Below are 24,654 nucleotides of genomic sequence, written 5' to 3'. Positions count from 1 at the left end.
GTTTTTTTTATGACCTTCCCAGTCAGAATAAGCTGCTATCGCTCCATATATGTCGTAACAGAGAGGACAACACAGTTCTCTGCAGTCATAGCGGAATTCACCCTTGTGAAGAACTAGCCATCCACCTCTGTCGGGTTAAATGCTTTTTGAAAATCCCGTTAGTGGATCAGTAGACCGAGAAATCGCGTCATAAAAAGGGTAAGGCCAATATGCGCGCAGTGTTCAGCACAGAATATCTTCTGGGGGATGTAAACTTACCTCATTTGTGGTGTTTTGATGAGTTGCATTTTTTAGGAACCCGAAAGTTCCCAGGCGAACACAGCCAAGCATGAATTATTCATATTACTAATAGTACAGTCTATGTGTAAAAATATAACATATTTCTAGATGCAGGCTAATAATTAATTATTAGAAACCTTGCGTGCTGCCAGTTCACTTTTTCAGAATTTTTAAGGTATATTTTAAATTGCTTTCTTATTTCGTTTGACTCCGCAGTGTGATTTCTGTTGTAGCCGTTTTAATTTTTCATCTTGTTGAGAAAAAATGCTATTTTGGGTGCTCCTCACTTTTGTTCAAAACAAACTAAGCGTGTAAACGCCAAATTTTCGTTCAATTTATTTGCACTAATTGGCTTGTGCAAGCCAGGCACATACGTATATTGTTTTAAATAATTTAAAATCGTGTGCATTTAGTAATGCACTCGATCGACAATGCTGTCCAGCAAATCATTGCCAAAGATCACACAAAATCTTGAAACTAAGTTCACGCATGAGTCGACAGAAGTTATGAAAAAGATTTTAAAATCAATTTAAAACTCATTTTGCTGAAATTTAAAAATATGACGCCTCTTTTAGAATTCAATAATCTAGCGTCAGATTCATGTTCCTTCGCCTTATCATACAGAAAATTCTCATTCGCCATTTGTTGGAAGGAACTGTAAGCTAGTTATCCATTTTTAGATAAATAATAGCACTAATAGCCTAATAGCCACTAATAGCACTTCATTGACCTTTGCGTAAATGCCTCAGTTTACTGAAAACTGAAACAGTTGTAAAGGTTGCAGCTTACGATGTTCACACAAGTGCTTCAGTGACTGTAATCGTGCATTAGTAAATAAAAATTATTTTTCACAAACACAATATATTTTAACAAGAGCAATAAGAGAATCTGGTTTGCTTAAAAACAGTAACCATTGCATAATTTGATTTGAAAAATGTTGAAATGTATGTACCCAAGGCGTTAGAACAATATTTATGAGAACCACCGATGTGAATATGGAGTGAAAATAAAGGAAACATTTGTCAGTATTAACATGAATGAGGGTATTTCATTCTCGTTGGTTATAGATTGTAAAGTAGCTTAATTTTAACGTGAATTGTTTAGAAAATATTGGAACAACCCGGCCCGCAACACTGAACGTTATAATCACGACCAATTTTGTGAAAAAAGAGCAATTTGAGGTGACTATGACGTGAAAATCACATGGTGTGTAAGGTAATAAAAGAATCGGATTAAGTTTGAAATATTCGCTATCGAATATGATTATGATTATATATGATATGAAATATCTGAAACAAAGACGTTAGATCAATATTTACGTCCGAGAACCCCTATATGTTAATATCTATTGAAAATACATATACCTAACCAGTAAACATTTGCCATTATTAACACAAAAGATGGTTTTTCATTACCATTGGTTATAGAATATGATTTTGCGTAATTTTAAAGTCGAACGTTTAGAAAACATTGGAACATAGCTCAGCCAACACTGAACGTGATAATCACGTGAAAAAGACCAATTTGAAATTCATTGAAATTGGCTTGTCGTCAATGTGATGGCTGAGAACTTTTCTGAAGAGTAATTTGTATGGTAGGTGATCAGACTTCTTCACATTACAATATCCTTCCAAAACTGTATCCTTAATTTTATAATTATAATAGTAGTTTCAATTTTAGTTTTTAATATTTTTTCAGCTACTGTCTTTAGAGCAAAAAATGTTGCCTTTGAGTTGCGTGGTGGTCCGAGCTATACAAAGTTTTTCAAGTCCTCCCCATGCACTGTTTCCCTATCGACTGGAGAATTAAAACTCACAACCCAAATATAATTTTAAGCCGATGCCTTCTAGTATATCCCCTTTAAAATAACAGTCTTTTTTCCATCTCTGTCGCACTCCTTGCATGCTGCAAACAGAACTGAAATGAAACACTTACCAATGGTTCCAAAATAAGAAACACGATCAGACATACGTTGTTATCTTGTCATTTCCATTTGAGCTATAGTTTTTCATTTATTAGGAAATAACGTGATATTTTCCACCGTGTTTTTCTTCAGTTGCCTTCAAGTATTTTAGAATATTTATAATTAAGGCTAGAAAAGCGGTAAAATATTGGAAACGTTTCCGGACGGTCTTTGTGCGCAGGGCGTAGCTCGATCGCTAACGCTCACGACGAAGCGACCACCCCTGGTTTTCGGAAGATAGATCGATCCGGACCTGTTCCATGTAGAAGTTCAACCAAGATGTCGACGAAATGGCGCTTTTCGGGCTGTAGTATTTGTATTTTCCGTGTATAAATTTATACTGGGCTGCTAATGACTCGAAAAATAGTGTTTTCTATGGACTTTTGCGTAGAAAAACGAGTGAAATTGTGTTCTGGCTTTAATCTACCTCCGAACCACCAATAACGGTTAATATCTTACCACGTTTTCGGTTCTTTTGCACTTGGAAATTTGCCTGATAGTAGTAGTATTGTTTGAAACATTTGCTGTTGGTTTCCAAGGAAAGCAAACTAAGGAGGCTTAAAGGTGTTCAGGCAACTAGTTTGAAGGCGGCTATCTAGCCCAGCTTCCAACTTTCCATCTGGCATCTGCCCACAAACTGCTAAAATCAGCAGAAGATTTCAATCCAAAATTTGTGAATGTGTGAACAGTTTTGCTTGCTAGTGATGTGAGATCTTGGGGCTAAAATTGTGTTCAATGTGTATGCTATGGAAGTACGTTCCATGAGGTTAGATCATGGGCCAATACAGACTAATAAAATGTCCTACCCTCCAAGACAACCCCAAAATCACAGGTAAGTGATATTTTATCATGTCTAGTCTACGTTTTTCCGTTCGATTTGTGCAAGTAGTCGAAGCTCACGTTTTAAAAGCCAAAGTTCCGTCTAAAGCATATGTATGCAAGTGCGAGCAATTGTTTTATTTATTGATTGCTCATTGCTTAATTAAACAAAAAGAGGCGTTTACATAGGTATCAGATGTTTTTGAAAAAATCTACTGCTTCGCATGCTAAATAACTGCGTATGTAAATGCGTGTTGAGTTGTGGTAGTTGCAAACTTAGTTATGAAGCCAATTACTTCGGCTCTCCCATACCAAAAGTTCTTAAATTTTTGGAATCAATTGATCTGTATGTATATTGGCATGAGCGGAAATGTGTGAAAAACATTCTTCCGAAGGCTAGAGCATGCCATACATTTCACAAAGAAGTTACCAAACACGAAATAACATTGTCATTTTTATAGGCATTTTTCGCAAGAACGCACAAGTTTTTTTGTCGAATTTGATCTGTCTAATCTTCAAACGTTTACGTTCTTTTAAGCTTAGTAACTCGGTTTAAATACTGTCTACTTCGACTCATTCAATGCGCCCCTTTTATTAGATATTTACGCACACAAAGAACGCTCATGCCCAGATCCCCTACTAGCTAGTTTTTAAAAATGCGTACTTATTCTTTTAAGTTTCACTTACATAAAGTTTATCTTGCAAGAAACCGTCAATATTCATTTTCAAGACATTCGCATAGGTATTACGATTTACCATTGTTCGGTTCACCCTACAGTACTAATGATCATTTACTTGGCTATAAAGTTGAAATAATGCTGCTCAAATTGTCCAGAAAACTTACTGACTTCAAATTCGTATTTTTATAAGTTTCGCTTACATAAAGCCATTTTTCTTTTCAAGTTATGCGAAAGTTGAACTAGGTACATAAATCTTGCGTGGATGTTACTTTTGCCTTTATTATTACCTTTTTGGTGCCTGGTGCAAATGCTGAATTACATATTTAATACATATAGGATTTAAAGAAGAGAGAAAGTACGTGTACATAGGAAAAACCCAATGAAACTAATTAGTCTTATGTGTGGATGAATATAGGCTTAAAATGACTTATTTTTATATGCACTAGTAAATGCTTAACTTTGTTAAAATACGTATTTTGCTCTACTGACTAAAAATCGCGTATTTTGCTTGCGACTTGCCATCTGCGGTAAAATAAAAAGAGGCGTGGTTTTTGCGCAAAAATCTTCATGTTTTAACTGCTACTAGGTACTTTACTTAGTACCCTAAATTGCGTATTGAGTTCTGATCGTTGGAGACGTGACTCATTCGACCAATTGTATTGAATCTTCCAGACCGAAGTACTAGAGCTTACGAATTAATTGATCTCAATATACCTACCTGTATTGCAGCGGAAATGCGTAAAGACAGACTATTCCAAAGCTTGAGCATGCCTCTGTCTAGTACCTACACAAAGGTTAACGATATTCGATGCTAAGTACTTTGTCGAAATAGAGATACTGAGTATAGCTCGACAGTATGTGTTATGCCAATTTATAAGATTCAGCTAGACTAAATTTGGCCCTTTTATTAGGTTTTTACATACTAGCAAGAAGAAAGATCGCAAATTTTTGCCCGAATATTTTTCTGAAGAAAATACATATTCATTTCCTTACATAAAGCTATTATTTCTTGTCCTATTGTGTGAATTAGATAAGTAGAAATTTTACATGTTTGTTTTGCTTTTATTATTACAGCAGTTTGTCTGGCGAGCAAAATTCGTGCACTTTTGACCGACCCTACAGCTATTATGTACAAAACATCATACTCGAAGAAGTGTTTCGGTAGTGCAAAGACTTACCATTGACTGATTATTTTCTTTTATTATGTTTGATCACTATCAGCTATTTTTGTCCAGAATCACAAGTCAATAGTTATAACAATAGGTATATTTATGAAATAGTTGAATTACAGAAAATCCGCACAGACGGTACTTACATTTACTTTTGTTCTTAGAATTGTTGTCGTTCATGTCGCTGACCATTTCTCAGAATCCGTAACACCTTCAGCCTATAACGATTTAAAATTGTTTGTCCCACCCTATTCCGAGTACAAAAGATCATTCACCTATAGTTTCAAAGATATGTTTCGACAATTCAGTAGCTTCAAACTGAGTTATTATTTTTTTTCTTGTATTAAATGCATTGGAATGAATAGAAACCTACATTTTGTTTTCATTTTTTTGTCCGGAAACAGTACCTATTTTTAAGTTCCACTTGCATAAGGCCTGCTCTTTTCAAGTCGCTATGAAATATTTGCATTACAATAACTCCGTATGTTACGACACACAGTTGCTTTTGTTACTGGATCTGTTTGCGTTGCAAGAAAGCATCATTGTCTAGAATTTCTGAAAAATAGATAATAACGACCATCTACCCATTTATTTGAAGAAGAGGCATTGAACTCTTTTGGCTTTAACATATACTTACCGCTTAAATTTTTTTTGCCCCACCTCGTTTACTCGAAAAGAGACATTGAAATCTTTTGGCTTTAATCTATAACGATTTACATTTCTTGGGACCACCCAGTACAAATCTGCCCATTTATCCGAAGAAGAAAACTTGCACTCTTTCCCCGACACGATAGACGAAAAGTGTTTTAGTGACAAACCCATATTTATTAGAAATTGTCTCAGTCTGTTACATCCAACTTAGAAGCTATAAAAAATGTACAATCTATAATAAAAATGTACTGCTCTTCTCCAAACAAATGCTAGATGAACAAACTAACGTAATTAAAATATCTGACAAACGCGCAAAAATAGATAGAGAGTGAAAAACAAAGTGGAGAACTGAGCAAAATTAATAACATACCTTACTCGACAGATTAGAAACTGTGTGACTCTAAAAATGTTTGTTTACTTCAAACATGACGCTGAAAAAATAGTACCAAGACACTAGTTAGTTTAAAATTTATTTAATTGTTTAAAACTGTATTGTACCTTTAGTTAGAAAAAATAACTATTACTTACTGAAATATGTAGAAGTACTTGTACCTATGTAAGTATAAGTATATTAGGAAATAATCGAATCAATAATTCTCTTCTTTGTGGTGAATAAATACATACAGGGTGAGTAATTAGTAAGTGTACGTATTTTTCCTGCAAAATTATATGGGTCACTTAGCCGGGAACATGTCATTCCCCTTTAGTGTCTTCTTACTTATTAACATACAGGGTGTTAAAGTTAGTATTTCGTTTATTTCTCTCTTAGGCTGGGCCTACTTGATAAGTGTAAAAAATACAATTTGGTCTGTGAATTGAACGAAAGTAAGTTAAGTATGTTAATGAAAGGGAATATTTTACAATATAAGGTACATTTTCCAACTTAACTATTCAGGTAAATTCTTTCTCGAAAATTGGATAATTTCTGAGAGACACCGTTTATGTCTGTTTAAAATATAATTCTGTCATGTTGGCAACGTAGGCTAAAGATTTTGTACACTTGGCAACCCAACTTGGAGCCATTTTTACCTGCAAAGGGTTTGCATCCCCGAAAAGAAACCAGTAACATCGGCCTGCTCTGTTCTCCCAATTGCATTTGAATTCACGTCTACAAATGTTCATAATGATCAGCGTTTTAATTATTACATATCCTAGTTCTTTTCAGCTAAATTTTAACGGTTGGATTTCGTATTTCTTCCTAGTTGCTAACTTTCTCAGTATAAACCATTTTGCATAAATTCAGTTATTTGCAAGCAGCTATATGTTGCAAATGGTATGTTTAATGCAATTTAATTAAAATAATATTGGAACCCATTCGTCGCATTTTAAAAACGTACTTACAGGCCAAACATCAGATAAAATATGGATTGGTGATCGTTTCAAATCTCAGCACATATTTTTTATAAATTTGGATCCAGTGTTGTTTTTGACATTGAAACTCATTTGTTCGGTCCTGCCATGCATGCATTGTATCCCATTCGGCTACGTAACCTACATCTGCAGGAAAAGTATGTGCACTTACCAATGAATTACCCTGCATATATTTACGTATACGTTAAAAGCGTAAAATTGAGCGTTTTCGTAATTTTTATTGCATTTGCCTGGACCAATTAATGTCGGGCTATCAGAAACTATCAATCAATACAAGTTCTAAGTGAAGGTCAACATCATAACCTTATTTTGATGTGTTTACAAAAATACATGCACACTTACATACATTCCTGTGTTTAACTAACTTCAAACAAGTTTGTGCCCTAGTAATCACAGTATTCTGCACTCTTCTTGAGTAGCTTCTCGTATTGAGTTAATTAAATTGTGCTCAATTTGAATCGATGTTCGGTAAACCAGAGATTTAATATGTCTGCTTGTGACCTATGCTTCTTACATACATGGTAGGCTTGCATGTCCTTTCTCGTTAATTATTCGGTGTCCAATTGCCTCGGAAAGTGCCAGTTGTTGTGCAATACTCCGATTACTTCGGGAGGGCTCAGCTGCAATTATCTCCAATATCTATTCCTCTATGCCAGGAACGCAAACACCTCTTGGTCGTCCACTATCTGCCCCAATTCCTGGAACCAATCGTCCACTGTCTCTAGCCCTTTGTTGGCGTAAGTTCTTCAAGGTTCCGCTGTGTTGTTAATAGCATATCCGCATATTCGATATTGGTGTACATTTTGTTAAAGAAGCTTCAAACTAAGTCACAATTTGACGCATGCTTGTAATTCTTTACAAAACCGTCTACCTACATGATAATGACAGAAAACAAGGTTGTCCCTTTGAATTTTCATAATTTGAAGTTAAGTTGGTAATTTTTCTTTCCCACTGCTTAAGTATTCCAATAGGTTACCAATCAAACATGGGACCATTTCAAAATAATACTTATAAACAAAGTTGAAGTTCGATTTTCTGTTAATAACTTCTATAAATTTTCAATATTTTCCTTGTACTCTCCAAGTGAACGCCTATGACCCCTTTGAGGATATACAGGGTGTCTTACTTTAAAGGAACCAGTCAAATATGTCGTAAATTATAGCAATAAACAGGAAAAGGTTTTATGCAAATGTGTAATTGCTAGCAGGAAATCCGAAGGTAATATCAACCTTTTTATAGTTGGCGCTGTTGAAAGTCAGGTGGGGTACAATTTAAATTTTTTAAATGAATTAATATACATATATATGTTTTACTATGAAATCCAGCATTTAATTGTAAATAAAAAAGTATTAAAATTTATGGATTTAAAAGTAAATCCTGAAATTAGTATTTTATGTTTTCTGCCATTCACATAATTATTAATTAATTCACCATCAAGTGTATTGACTCGATGCATACATATCCCGAAAAATAGTATAAATAATGAAAAATATTTAACGGGAAAACGTTTTTGGACATCTGCTAAGATAATAGGTATGCGTTTGGGAGAAATACTTGGTATAATAGTGGTTTTATAAGTACTTATTTCGAGTTCTGTTAACTTGGGTCCATATGTAGCTTAATACTTTCTCGTACGAAAAAATATATCAAGTTGATAAAAGGTGAAGGACTGCATTGCTTTGGTTCGGAAATTTCATTATTAAGAATGACATTGCTGATGTGATAAATAAACCGACCTACCGCAAAAAGATAATTTTTAATGATAAAATCGGTATGCAAATAGTATTCTACCAACCTTCATAAATTAACTACGCAATTCGTTACCTATTAAAGGAAATTGAAAACAACAGAAATTCAAGAGTATACAAGGCACAACGACGTAGATAAAAAAACACGATTTAATCGATTTCATTTTTATCAAAAACACAATGGTAGGTATTGCAGGCCTTATAGCCGTCTATTATAGACCGTCTATACGAAATTTCCTAAGAATAGTTTCCGACCACTTAAAAATTAATGTATGCACACTGTAAGTATTCGTCCAACGGTTAACAATATCTAAGCCTCGTAGTTGAAACCAGCAACGGCGGTAAAATGGAAAAAGTACATTTCTCTTTAAAAAGATACGTAATAATATACGCATTGTTTATATACGACTAATATATTATTTAGTGTGCTCAGTTAAGAAACTTCTAGGGTTCCTAAAGAGTGTAGGTCAGGTTTACATTATCTAAACACATTTTAATATTAAAATGACTAATCGGTTAACTAGCATTTGCCCTTTCCAATATGTTTCATACTTTTTAAAGTTTTTTTTTGTTTATAATTAAACATTGATATATTTAATATTTAACGATTAAGTAAGTAAAAATAAATATTTCATAAATCAGCTTGACAAATAAAATTATACTAACTTGGAGTATGTGAGTACAGCTTTAAAGTTATGTTAATATGCCTGATAATTGCTCATCCCGGGAATAATATTATCGGCGACTATCAAAATAAATTTATCGGACTGAGCAGAAATTCCCGGAACTTTTAAATGCGCCGTTTGTCTCATTAATTTGGTCTTGGTTACTTGTAAACATTGCTTAAAACATACTTTTCCGTATTACTGTTATTCATCGATACCTCAAGTTTAACGTTTTTTGAAGATTAGTTTTTAGAATTTTTCTTCTTTAAAGGACAAACCAGTAAATTTTACTGTTTTGTATAAGGTTTTATATTATAAAGGTACATATTTATTTCAACCGCTAATAATTCTGATAGTTTCATTAAGCAGAGCAATGCATATCCATGTGCCTTCTACACATTTTTAATATGAAAGTGACTTACTGTTTTACTGATAAATTAAAAAACGGTAAACATGCTTTCTAATAATACGAAAATAACTGAAAACATAGCACTAAATTTGACACCTGACTGTATCGTCATCTGCAGGAACAATAATTTTCTAGTACTTAATGTAATATCTGGCCGCTTTTCCAAGGAAGGTGAAGAAGATTAAAACAAATTCCCTTTCGGAATTTTCTATAATTAAGAAATGTTTGCCAGCACCACAAAGTGGCGATCGGGATGCTTAAGTTAAAAATAGCAAATCAGTACAAGTTACTTCACTTTATTGCATACGATATAAAACGATAAAAAAGCAAAGCAATATATAATAAATTAATCGGTTATAGCTTCAATGGCTCAATTATAAATAATTTGTACTAATTCAACTATGTCCATACTAGAACAAGAAATATACTGTGAGTTGAGATGCGAAAGATTGCATTCTATCCACTAGCAAAATATGGGTAATAAAACATTAAAATTTATCAGATTATAACAGACTGATGAATTTTAATGAAAACATAAATAAATTTAAATATTGTAATTTCGACCTTTATTCCGTGAAACATTGTTTCAATATATCTACATACGGACATTAGACATCCACAGTATTCATATACCTAGTCACATTCCAGCATGTTTCTGCGTATGAACAAAAAATGTGACAGTTTCAATTAAAACTCGGAACTCTGACTGTTGCAAAAGAAAAATCCCAATTAAAAGTTATTCTAGAAGAAATACATTTCAGTTTCAGGAGAGTTGTCCAAATCAAACGTTTGGACTACATGTGGCATAAAGAACTCGTCATTTGTTCTAACATTGTTTAAGCGGTCTTAACGAAACTCAATTGTATATTTAAACTGGTTTTTACCCTCCTATTTTCAACGGATCGACCTTCCGATGGGGCAAGTTGTTTGCCTACCACCGGCAAACAACTAGTCACATTTTTATGGATCTCGTGTATGAAGTTTAGTCAAAAATAGACCCAATGGCAGTTTCCTCCTTTAAGTTAATTTTTATTTAATTTAAAATAATTACTTATTTCATCTACATATTTTACCTACTGTTCATAACAAGAATGTTTGATAAAGCTGTATATTATATATTATATGAGGAAACCGCTACGTAGGTGGCATTGAAAATTTGATGTTAGTTCAATATTTTGTATAATTCTACTACACTGGTATCAAAATTCCTACCTACGTTGTCGTACGAATGTTTACTTAAAAGTCTACAAATTTGGCCACTGTTTCGGTATTAGCCACATTTGATTTAAATCTGTCCTGCCTGTTAAATCAGTTTGACGGCGTTCTTCAAAGTAATGCTAAATCTTTCTCTGAAGTTTTCTGCTATAAATCAATGTATTTAATATCAATAGCACACATGGATTACACATATCCACAACACATGTGGTGTGATAACACTACGAATTCCATTTGTCAAATCTCGACTCAGACAATTGCTCCATAGTTCATTTCAATTTTAATAATGTAAAAGTACGTGAAATATTCGAAGAGCATCCAATACAACTTCAAGACACAAAACACCAACACTTTTATCATATAAGATATATATAGGGTGGCCCATTAAAAAACGAGTCAAATATATTGGGTAATTGCTAGGGGGAAACCCAGAAGCGACCTCTACATTTTTTTATGTCGATATTAACGTCAGGTGGGGAATAACTGAATTACATCCATCAATGCCTAGCAAAATTGAACGTTTTGAAAACAAAATTGGCAACACTATTAGTATTCGTGCATTTACATTATCTTCTCGGCCTATCTAAAGGAGTGCTTGGTAGAAAACTTTTCATATTTGGAATTTTATGCTTGAAAACGAACTTATAGTATGCAAGTTTCAACGGTCTCATCGGCATATGCACTAGCTCTATAAAAATTCTTGAAATAGCGAATAGTTTAAATATTAGAAGCCCATAGAGTCTTCAATGCTTGTTGCCTAAGACTTTAACAGTTGTTCTAGGTCAATTCGACATTAACTCAAATAATATGTTGAACCATATGGATGTTAACTGATTGACGTCATTATTCCTCGATTGTCGCCACTTTCCAATTAAAGCTACTCGTGGTGGCATTTTGATACTTTGAAATGTACTTGCTACTACTACATACCAGTTTCTTGGATGCTAAAACGTTTAATTTCCGATGACTTGCTTCCAGTTATTTATATTTTATGATGCCTCATTTTTGAATTTCCTTTCTCTTATTAAGTAGTGATTATAATTCAAGGTAATGAATTGTTAAGTTTGGTGACTCTTTACAAAAACGTGTGTTAGCTTGTCATGAAGTAATGGAGTACTTAATGGAATTTTTCAAATTTTAGTTGGTGTCCTAATAGCATTCTTATGAACTAGTTAATACTAGAGATGAGCTAAAGCGTGATTTTAAAATCATTGTTATAACTGTGAATGTGATTTTTTAACTGTGAATTTAACTTGTGAAAGTGATTTCACATGTGGTTGCCGATATAATGATATAGGCAGCAGCCTCATAACGTGATTGGTAATTGGTTCTCACTTGCAGAAACAATTTGTAAATAATATGTTTTATAAATTACCTTATTTAGATATACAACAAATTATATTTTATACTTAAGGTACAATTGCTTTTAAGGATACTAAAAAATAACCACCTAGGTACTCTAAAAGTTCTTAAAATATTCTGGTAAAAAATTAAAAATGGAACAAAAAAATTATTGTTGTACACAGAACGAATAGAGTATGTAGCTCTTAAATATTTCTGAAAAAGCTATATTTGATTTTAATTTTTGATATGAAAAAAAAACTATTTGAGTGAAAATAGATGTTCATAAATAAGTACTTACCCGTACTGGGAATGGGAACCCGTGAATGCAAGCTTTGATTAACGAACAAAAGAAATTTATTTGGATTTGTTTTGTCGTCGGGCCACATGATCACTACACGCAACTGACAATAGCTGCGTTAGCAGTGAAAATATAAGTCGATCTTTATTATCACGTTTTATATCACAGTTTATTTTTACGTTCGTCACAGATTGTGATTGCGATTCATTAATCACTGTGAAAAAATCACAGGTAGTGATTTGTTGCTCAACTCTAGTTAATACTAGTGATTTTCAAGGATATAAAGTCTGCTAGTTATTGATTGAAAGCACAGTGTTAGTTTTTTTGATAAAGCAAAGCCAAAGCTTTTTGTAGTTATTATTAAATTATTATTTATTAGTTAAGTATTGTAGTATACTCGTATATTAAATTTGGTTACTCATTCAATTGTTAGATTTTTATTATAATTAGTCCAGTTACTGAATGTCATCTAACCTTTTAGTAACCAACGTAATTAATTTTTACTTACTTGGCTTTTGTGCAAATATTGGCGTTTCGTAACATTCTAAAACGTGGGAGTTTCTAGATTTCTTAGAAATTCTGATGATTCTCGAATATGTACTAATGTGAAGGATGTTCACATTCACAGGTAATATTTCGTAGCTATTGGGCAATTATTTAAATGGCTTCAATGTCCGAATTTGTAAACAGTTTTTAAGGATAGATGACTTATTGGGATTTGATTTAGATCCTCATAATTCCAAGAATAAACGATTTATATTCTGACTTACGATACGTACAAACAACAGAACTGACGATACGTACTGATCTGACGATACGTACAAACAACAGAACAAATTGCACTAAGACTAATAACACGAATAAGACACCCCCAAAACCCACTGCACAACCCTTCCAACCAACTACTATACGAACGCACAAACATGACAAAAATTTCGGAAAGACTAATACACTTACAGACAGGACAGACTAATACACTTACAAAATGGACAAACAACCCCCACAACTGGACCATACTGAATCTCCTTTGCCTCACAAGACCGACAAAACACTCCCGTTTTCGTTCCCCAACAGATACTTTACTAGAACACCTACAAACGCAACTGAACTAAGATCTGTTCCTTTTGTAAGCCAAGAATTTTTATTTTCTTTGTATAGCTGATTAATTTATGCAAGTGTTAGGAATAGGAATTAATTTTAGAATAAGCTAGGCTAAGACACATATATACTAAACAAGGGCAGAAAGACCGATTGGGTCGATATCCTTTTTCTGTAGGAAATAAAGATTATTTTATATATATGTATATATATTCTGACTTTCGTCTATCTATTCGTTAGATGCCTTGTATGTTTTCTATATTTTTCTACTCCTGTGAAAATGCTCAGACCTCTTCCCCTTCTTATTCCTCTATTTTTTCTTCAGGAAATTTGACTACAATGATTCACTTTTATTATATTGTTACAATTGGAAGAATCTCATTTAGCCTACAAATCTTATTTTTGCAGTTCAGGCCATACATTGAACTTTTGACATTAAAACGCTCGATGTGCGCCTCAACTAGGGTCTAAAAATACGACATCATTGTCCTACATAACTAATTTAAAAAACACTTATATTCAGTTGTTAGACGGCGATTGTCTGAAGAATTTCACGGGTGATAAGATTAGAAAATTGTATTTTCGTTATACCGAAAGGAGCTACCAAAACAACATTTTAAAAATAATGTTTCTAATTTAAGAAAATCACGTGTGGCTCTGGGCGTGGAAGTTGATATTTTTAAACGGGTTTAGAAAATTAATGTTTGAGTTGTTTCATATCCAATTAAATATTGTTGCGGCTTTGGCAGCACTCTAATTAGGCAAGCCTGCTTTGATTATTCAAGATAACAAAGGGGTCGTCTATATTTATAACTTTTTAAACCTTACTTTTTGCATATTATGTTTAGTTCTAAGTTGTTGTTCTGTGTTATTGTYTAGTTCTWTATAGTTGCGCAACGTCATAGTTTATAGATTGCTAACAACAGTCATGTTTTTAATGTGAGTTTAAAATTAATATTTTAATGCCGTCGATAGATAACAGTGMTTTTTYGTGTTCTTGAGCCCATTCTTTTAATATTTCAAAAGGGATAACTTTAAAAAATTGAAGTRAATTTTCGGGTAAACATTTGGTTCCTTTGCTAATAAGTAATATGTATATATTTTTTACTTCAAACGAGCTTTTCTACTATTTGCTTGGAACACTTAAGATAATAGTACTTAACCTCGCCATTTTGCTATTACTCTGGATCGTTAGATCTTATTTTATAGCGATAAAAATATTTTTTTTAAAAGCCAATTAATTTTCGGTATCAGTTTAGCGGTTGCATTTTGAACTTAGTTATTTAACAACATTGACACTACCAGCAGCACAAAAATTGTTGATTGTTGCAAATGTGTTATTTATAAGCTGATTTTAAAAATGTGCATTATATTAAATACTTAAAATACCCTTTAATGAGAAAGTAACAAAAATCAAGACGATTAGAACAAATTGTACTAAAAAACAGTGAACTGATCCGTGCAAAATTGTCAAACAGTGTGAAACACCATGAAAAGTTATTAAGGTTATATTAGATCAATCTATTTATTGTAAACCGAATACGACCGATAAGAACTAGTTAAGGCCTAAATCAAGCGAAAAAGGCACTTTTTCTCGTTCTGCCTTCCAGGGAGATCTCCCAAAATAAGGATAATATAGAGATGTAATGAACCTGCGTGTTGGCACAATGAGACTCTGAGTTGGCGGTTTCCTAAATCTCTTGGGAATCTCTAATAGGTTTAACTTCAATATTATAGGGTCTATAAGGGCGTGGCTCTAAGGAAAAACTCAGCTGTGGGTCTTGTTGGAGTATGCGTGTAGACCACCAGAAAGCTGCATTTTTAGGAAAACTGCAAGCGTTCTTATTGTAATTCATGTAAATTCATTTGCCTTTGAATTCGCTACTTGCTCTCTGAGAATGTAAAGTTGCCAGTAAACTCAAACTGTCGCCAAATGGGTCTATTATTTTGGAGTTGTGAGTTATATTGTTACAGTTTGCATTTATTTGAAGTCAAGAAAACGGTTATACTCGGTGTTTAGCATTATATATACTGTTCGATATTATAATTCATTATTTTTATAATTAAAATAATGGGTTTTTATTTATTTAGTAAGTTTTTTCTAGTGATTTTGTTAAACACGTTTTTTTGTTCGAATGTCTTGCTTGCAACTTTCGTCGATTTATTTACACTTTATCTTATGCTAATTTTACGTAAAAAATTTGTCATTTCGAGTGCGATTTGAATTCGTAATTCAAAAGGAAACAGGGTTAGTAACAAAGGGGTGAACTCATCACTTGAGTTCTTATTGTTTTTACAGTGCCCATTAAATATTAACTAGATGGACCGATAGCACGAAGGTATATTTTCTTCTAAAAATATTATACTTTCTCTGCACATATCCCCACGTGTCAACTGCTGCGTGATCGATCGTAAAGCAAAACATTTTCTGAAAGGGTACTGACCCTCGGCTTTGAAAATACGTTGATTCCAATTATTATTATTAACCCAACGGCTATTTCCAGTTGCTTTATATGTAGATCGGGTACGACTTACACCTTGCCTGCATACTTACAATGTGAGATAGGACCTACATGGCAATGGACGGTACTGTATCAAAGCAGATGTTTACAATGTGAGTTACCAGCACCCATATACTATAAGAAGAAGAGTGGATGTATTTTTTTTGAATTTGGCACAATGATTCAGAGTACAAAGTAGTGGACGAAAGACCAACATGCCTTCATTTCCTTTCTTGTTTGTCGCAGAAAATGAACAAATACGCTCATAAAAATAAATTAAGCCATTCTTTCGAGAATTTACAAATGAAAAGCATAGCGGAAACCGAAAACTAGTGCCATGACTAGACTATTTATGTAAATAGTTTTCAAAATAGCTTCTCTTAATCGTTTCCATTGGATTCGCTTTGTTTGGTGTTTTTGTTAGATCATTTGTTGGTCTGGAAAATTGCTTTTCAACAGAGTTATGGTTGATGAAATGTATTAAAACTGTGCCTTCAATGAAAATACTTGTCAGTAAACAAGGAAAACCATGTCTAGGATGTTTTTAACAGCAATTAATATTTTTAATTTTCTTTCAAGTTTTAACTTTAATGAATATTGCTAAAATATAGGTGTGAGCAAAGTAACTCACTTTAACCTGGAAAAATAACATAGGCTTGTACTGGAAAAATATCAGAAATATATGTAAACCCGACAAATTCATGTTAAAATTTTGTCATTCTTTCAGAAGCCATTGTTTTCGGTTTTAATGTCCATAGTAGGTACCCTTACGACCGAACTGGACCTATACTAAGTATTCAGTTTTTATCATGTATACATATATTTTGATCAACGACTACTGCACATTGAGTCACAAATTTCCAGCGTTTTGAGAAGTTGTGATTTAATACGTTAAACAACATTAAGAAACTTATTTTAGGACCACTAATTTTAAAATATTATATACATATTTTTCTTCTTTGCTCTCTACATGAATAATTAATTAGATCCAATTCTTGGCATTATAAACTATAATACTGTACTTTCAATGCACAAAATGCAAACGTTTATAAATGGCTTTATTAAAAAAATACTTCCAGCGAAATTACGCCAATTTTAACTTTGTATAAATTTACTATATATATATTCTAGCAGGGTAGAGAGAACAAACTAAGAGGCAATAGTAAAGAAAACAGACACTTGACACACACAGACACACAAAAAAATGTGGAACACGCACGAGATATCTATTCCAAGGACTACGGTTTCTTTACACAAAATTGAACAAAGACAAAGTACAGTTGGCAAAAAATGTTCTGTCTCAAGTTTAGTATTCGCTGGGGGTCCGTGAACATAAATTTGTGTTTTGTATATTCTAATTTAAACATGATTAGACAAATTGAGAGATTTTGTCAGTAAATCAGAATAGACGCCATTGTAAATTAATATGAACTTAAAACGCATAGAAAGTTTTCTTAATCTATTATTTAATATGCTGCTAAAAGTCATAATGTTTTTGCAAGACAGAATATTTTTCGCGGGATCTTAGTAATTTTAACTCATTTTAAACATTTTTTGATTGTATTTTTTTCTAGCACATTTTTAGAACGGGTAATTTTTCAATTGTTGATAGTAGAGAAGTTGTGAAAATATCAGCATATATTCACCTAGGCATATTTTTCTTCAATTTGAAATAATGTATGTGGGCGAGATGAAGGTGCGTCGATAATCGTAACACACCTTCCCACAGCCATATGCCAACTATTGCAAATAACTACCTGGTTTTTGTTGCTGGGGGCAATTACGGGATCTGCATGATACTCTCAACAACCCCTATCAATACAATTCACATTGCTTATAATAATGTTATCATCAGACTAATTTATATAAAATGAAATGTGAAGTACCTATACTTTTATTACGCACTGACACAGATTACTGTAAATTTGTATTTTTGCCAGCACGTGGCATTATCGAGCGTTTCGCGATTCCTCCAAGCCCTTAAAGCATTGTTATCTTTCCCTTAAATGAATTCTGCAAAATTTATTACTTGGGCGTATATTTTTTGTTTCAGTATACTTTCCAGATTATCAGTCTAAAAATAACAGGTTGAATCAATACTTGCCTGCTCGCCCTACCCAGCTTAATTTTTACGACAAAAACAGTTGAATCTTGCCACAGCTGATTTGTACTGATAAATTATCTATGGGAGGGTTCGTGGTAATAAATCTTTTGAAATGGTATTACATTATTTGTATTATGGCGTTTAGTTTTTTCAATTTTTATCAAAAGAACTAGATGAATTAACAAATCGTGTATTAAAGTGTGTATTCTTGTTTTTTTTTGTCTTATTGAAATACACGATTTGTTAATTTATTTTAACAAGTTTTGTAGGAGTTTATGCTACTAAAATTGTCACGTACGTGTTGCGTTGACAGGAGATCCAGACAATAAGACAGCAGTTGCTGAACATGCTCACATTGGAAATAATGTCTTGTACAATTTGTTGGCATTCATTAATGATACGGTTCCGTAAGCCTTGCAAATTTTCAGCCTGAGTGGCATAAATTTTCGATTTAAAACGACCGCACAAAAAGAAACCAAGAGGAGATAAATCTGGCGAGCTTTCGGGCCATTCTCTTGTACTTCGCCTTCCACCTATTAGGGAAAATCTCGCGGGTCATGCTAATGCATAATGAGGTAGATGCTCCATCTTGCTTCATTAACTATAGATTTTCCTGATGGTTCACTTTCCACTAAACCAGTTCATCGAATTGTCTAATTCACTAATGTTAAGATATGCGTATGATTTAGATGTTTCTTTGCGTGATTGTCATTAAGCAATGTTCCTGTAATTCTGACAAACTGATTGCATCTGAAATACCCCATTACAAATATACTTTAATGTCCTTTCCAAAGATGTATCTCTTTCTATTTGAAAAAAAAAATGGATTAAAATCCCCATCCATATCAACATTTCAACATTTTTAAATCTTTTAAAAAGCAGTTTATAAAATTTCTGGATACCTACTATTCGGTAGTCTATCATCAATCACTTGAAAGTCATTTACACAAATTATTGTCACAACTAAATTCGGCATTGGCTTAATTCGATTGATTTTTATAAATCTTCTCGACTCCTATTCTAACCTGTCTGTACAGACGACGATTGCTTGGCGATTGCGAATCTGCACTTTTTGCTACGCAAATTGTTCATAAACTCTTAAAATGCTCAATCAAGACCATTTTTTATGGGGGCACTTCATCTCTAAATTTGCAATATTCACAGTCGTCGATAATGCTAGGAATTTTAAAATTCTAATTCAAAATACCATAGTTAAATAGTATAAGTTCAGAATGTTTAATAGTGATTATTCAGTCGTCTGGATATATGTATATTTTTACGAGGGACGTTACTTGGACAACCTAATATCGGTTTCTTATAAAATACGTAAAATTGAATGCCAGGTAAAATCCACAACGATGTAAAATAAAGATATAGAAAATGTATGACAGTACTTATAATAAGAAAAATAATCGCGTTTCAGATCTCAGTTCTGGAACATTCGGTATGTATGGGTAATTAACAAATTATTTTCAACATTATTTATTCAGCTATTTAACGAAAATAATTCAGTGTGGATAATACTTAGATATTGAAACTGCTTCGTTTATTTTTCACATTTACGTGTTAATCATTTATGAATAATAATACAAATAAATATACATGTATATTGATGCTATAATTTAAAATAAATTCAAAATTGATGAAAGGTCAATTGATTATAATGTTTTCAGATACTGGAATATTTATTTTAGTGCTCTTAATTATGGCATATTCGTTTCATACAATCCAACGAAATTAAAAATCGAATACAATGTCAGTAAATTTTACACATTCAATGAAAATGTCTCTCAATAGCAATCTGAAGATTTACGGTAGTGTAACATTTAATTTTCTTAGAGGTTTATTAAAAGACAATAGAAATGTACTAATTCATGTAAATATTGTTTGAAATAGTTCAGAACACTTCTTGTCTTAGCACATTGTTTGCAAAATACCCTATTCTAAGCATTTCTGTTCATTTCAAAGTGGTGTTGTGGACAAAACGTGTATAATGATCGCTCCAAACGATATATTTTCGCCATAAAACACACTAAATGGACTTTTCGGAAAATGGATGTCTGTTGCTGGTAATTGGAATTTATTGTGCAAATATTATGCATTCCCTATGACTGTAATGGCAGTTTAATTTGAAGTAGATCCTAACGAGCGCGGTTGTTCGCGCCGAATTTATTGTTGTTAATTTTCTACCAATTAATATTATAACTGTTTAAATATTTTGCCGCCTTAAAATAGATCTGGGGATGTTACTTTAATATTAACGAATAACAATCAGTAATACAAAATTGATACGCTGAAACTCTATAGTTTCGCATTAATAAAACATACAATCAATCTTATTATTTTATTTTACTTGAATTGATTGAATTGAATAAATTATTGAACCAATGGATATCTTGGGTAAACAATGTATAAATTTCTAAAATTCACAGACTTGGATTAGGTTAATAAATCTGTTGGTACAGATGAGTTCATCAAAAATCGGATCAATGTATTTGATAATATATTTTCATTTGATTCAGACAAATTTTCTAATTTGTAATTTAACAGTAGACACTTTTTTTAATTCAAGTTGTATTAATTTTTGTAAATTGACATAGAAAGCGTAATTTTATATTTTGCCTGAATGATTTCAAATAACCCCTGATAAAAAGCTTTTGTTAAATTCCAATATCGATTGGACGAAACACGATTTTATTAAATCGTTCTGTGGTTTGCGTACATCTATCTATCTATCTATATACATTATGTGGTACCGGTGATTGAATATTTTAGATAAACAATTTTTACAGAAGCCTGAGAGTATAGGCTTAAAAGCATCAAGAGTTTGTCAAAAAAGTGCTAAAATCAGCAATAAAATTTGTCTATATAAATTATTTTTGAAAATACGTTTATTGGCTGCTCTTCGCAATTTCTACCTTATTTAGGTCTCTAGCATCTGTTAGACTTTGGACTTGGTTAGATAGTAGTTATAATTAATATAATGGATTTTATACATTATTAAAATTTACAATTGTAACTTAAAGTAGTAAAATGTTTATAGAAATATCAAAGTGTGAAGAAGAAAAATAATTCCTTAATTTTAGCATGGTTTGTGATCTGTCATTTTTCAAATTTTAGCCACGTTGATTTGAATTTGTGAAATAGAAGTTACGACATGAAGGAATACGTACCGGCTCAACAAATTTAAGTTTAGATTTGAGGTTTATTTTTTGTTTTATGACTCATTTCATCATAATCAAATATTTTCAGATCTCAGCAACATAATTTTATCAACATCGTGGATTCCTGAAATAGAGCCCCCGGTTTCTGACATTACTTTTTCTTAGGTCGTTTTGGCGGTCTAGTCGAAGCTTAAACTCGAGTTCACTGCCAATAAACTATTTTTATGGATTCATAAATTTAGCAACAAACAAAAAGCTCAATAAATTCCTTTATAGTGAGAAATATATAGCTGGGTACATGTACGACAGAAAGGCATAAAACGGACATGTATATCACCAACATGCACAATGTAATCTGTCGATAGAAGATAATTCATTGTATTGTTTACTGTTGTTGTTGGGAATGGGCAATAAATGACAATTCAAGTACTATGTGTGCTAGCGGTGATTCGAACAGCTCGTCACTGTTCGTTAGGAAAAAAAAATGGAATGACCTTCATTTGACGAAACAAAATTGTTATTGTGCGGCAATACATTTTTGGTTTTCGAATAGAAGCAATTAGTCTCCAATTTAGAGGAACAAGCACATGCTCGAAAGCTACAATGGTAACATACATGTGAAATGAACAGACAAATAGTAAGGAAGGATCGTTCTACTGTGGAACTTTGAAATTGTCTAATCAGATGAAACGGTTTCAAAATTTAGTATTTTTAATTGAGTTTCTGAAGTAAGTTTTGTCATAATTTTATAATTAAATTGTATCACAGGATTGCTCAACTTGACAAACCCATTGTGTTGTTCATATTAAAGAAACGTTTCCTGAAGAAAAAGTTGCTAAAACGGTAGAGAAGTAGCTGTTCTTCTAACCATTACTTGATTCGGAGTCCTTCGAACTTTTTATAATGCGGAAAGGCATTCTGCACTAATTTATGGAAATTCAATTGATTAAGTGGCTCATTTAAGTATATTAATTTTGATTACGGCAAAATTAAATATGTATACGACTAAAGTCAGCACTATTAGAGTTGCGGTAAATAGTTTCCCGCTTTTACATACATGATGATTTTAAACGATGTTAATTTTCAAACTTCGAAATAATACTCAACTGAGAATAAATAATCGAAAATATTACACATTTGAGAATAAATAATTTTATGCTGAAACGTTTGTTTTTAAGTCTTACTTTATTTATCAAGATAGGAGAAAAGAAAATAATTATTTTATATTGAATTTACTGCAAGTTAAATTCTTTGGGGAATTTGGAAAAAATCAAAGTTATTTCTTAAGAAATGCGAACTGGATGTAACCATTAGTTGTTCTTTTGCAATATCAGAAAATGAAATGCTTGTTTTCTTTATCATTTATCCATGTATGGAAACATACATGGATACTTTATTAATGCAATAGCAACCATAGGTACTATTACGTTCCGAAAATGTCATTATATCAATGGCACTCCGTTTTTTRAAGTACAATACTTTTTTCATTCGAATTCGAAGTTATTACTTAAGTGTATTTTSTGGAAAATGCAGCCGGAACTGCTTTTAGATACTTTTAGTTARGTAGTTATTGACTGATGTGTCGAAATACATATTTTGAGGATAGAACATCGAACGCGAAAGACTGGCGATCACCATTAATACCTTATACCRTTAGTACMTACTTTGTAAGATTGGACTGCTCTGGAAATAAYCGTTTTCACGTRAATGTTTTGCATTTACGATCGTTTCGCTCTTTTTTTCCCTARGAGCGCATTCTTTAYCTGATCAGGAAAAWCCATGACCACATTGTAGAAATTTGTGCTCTGTGATATCAAAAAATATTATTAGCTACTTACCCGAAAAATGTATAAAAAATTGCGTCTTGTATTTGMGTTGCCTAACGCAGTTACCATTTCATACACAAAGGRTTCGCTTGGAAYTCGAAATGAGCCCCTATTTTAGAGCGYMTGTAATAGACAAGTTGCGATTTGATTTCSATCTCTGCATAACAGTCCTTSATGCCAAATGCACATAATACTGTCCCCAGTATCCTCCACATATATCCYGAAGTCGTAGAACGACATAGTGRCGAGTGTAGTCCATAGYCGTATGTGTTCATTTCGGTAGAGAAAAAACTTTCTRTAARTCCATTGTTATTRTGCAAGTATTGATATCAAAAGGAGTTTATTGCWAGRTCAAAGTCGTCYTGAACCGTGTGAACCGTTWTTGGTASAGTAAAAAATTAAACACTAAACGTTGGAAAAACGCGTTCCARYCCGCAAAGGCACTTTTCGTTCAGAAGAAAAACATTCAAATAAAGCCATCTGTAAACCTCTATAATTTTGTTAGGAATGGAGTTATTATTGTAGTAAGAACATAATTGGATATTGTGTACACATAGAYCACAAATACGTAAAAAAGTCAAATACTGATATTTAAGCACTTAATCAGTTAGCTTGACTATGTGCCAACTGTATTATTGCTTATCGCATGACATTCAGAGTGATTTAAATAATAATCAGTATTTTACCTTTTCGTTGCATATACATGTTCCCAGTTTTACTTTTTTATATATTCTGCAAAAGCCTCGGTGCTCCGATTTCAGCTTCCCCTTTACCTTTCCTTCGACGTTGTTTATTTTTTGTTCTTCATAAATTATTTCGCAACTTGCTTGTTTATTAATAAGTAAATGTTACTTCAACAAATAATATGGCTTCGTTTTACTCTTACAATTTTGCTTCTCTACTTACCTTTACTCTCGTAGTTCTCATCGGTTTAATTGCTATTATGAAAAGTTCATTTCGAAATTATTTATTGTTTCACTTCGCCATCACAGAGTGATACAGTTATTTTGCCCAAAAGCAGGAACTAAATATTTCTGCGCGTCTATGTCCAGCCTCAAAACGTACCCGGAAATAAATTGCGAAACTCCTATCCAAGTATCGATTTTAGAAGTTGCCCTTGTGGAAATAAGTTAAGTGAAGGTATTTCCTTGGGAATTCCTCTTGGTCTCTGGGGTTTCAGAACTTGGAGCCGAGCTGGAAACTTGGGCTATAGGTTACTTGCGATATTAATGGTAAATTGTGAGCGCAATAATAGTTCGCAGATCAGGTCGGAATATCAAATGATATATTGGAACTGTTAGTTTCCGTTATTCGAGATGCAAATAGTGTTGCAGCCATTCAGCATTAGTT

General features: G+C 32.7%; 1 protein-coding gene across 2 annotated transcripts in view; it reads left to right on the top strand.

Annotated features, from left to right (window-relative positions):
• The first annotated feature begins 2,510 nt into the window (after positions 1-2,510).
• LOC109546505 overlaps positions 2,511-24,654 on the top strand; it is a 133,916-nt gene continuing 111,772 nt past the window's right edge. The window contains exon 1 of one of the 2 annotated variants that reach the window (XM_048665990.1): positions 2,511-3,074. In XM_048665990.1, coding sequence (XP_048521947.1) covers positions 2,989-3,074 — 86 coding nt within the window. In that variant the 5' untranslated portion in view covers positions 2,511-2,988. The remainder of the gene's footprint in view (positions 3,075-24,654) is intronic. The other variant, XM_048665989.1, reaches the window with a different exon arrangement.

Source organism: Dendroctonus ponderosae, unplaced genomic scaffold, assembly GCF_020466585.1.
Source record: "Dendroctonus ponderosae isolate FM_Combo_2020 unplaced genomic scaffold, Dpon_F_20191213v2 Dpon_F_20191213_4, whole genome shotgun sequence".
Taxonomy (NCBI): Eukaryota; Metazoa; Arthropoda; class Insecta; order Coleoptera; family Curculionidae; genus Dendroctonus; species Dendroctonus ponderosae.
Note: the sequence above shows the minus strand (reverse complement) of the source record. Positions and strands in the feature narration are given on the sequence as shown.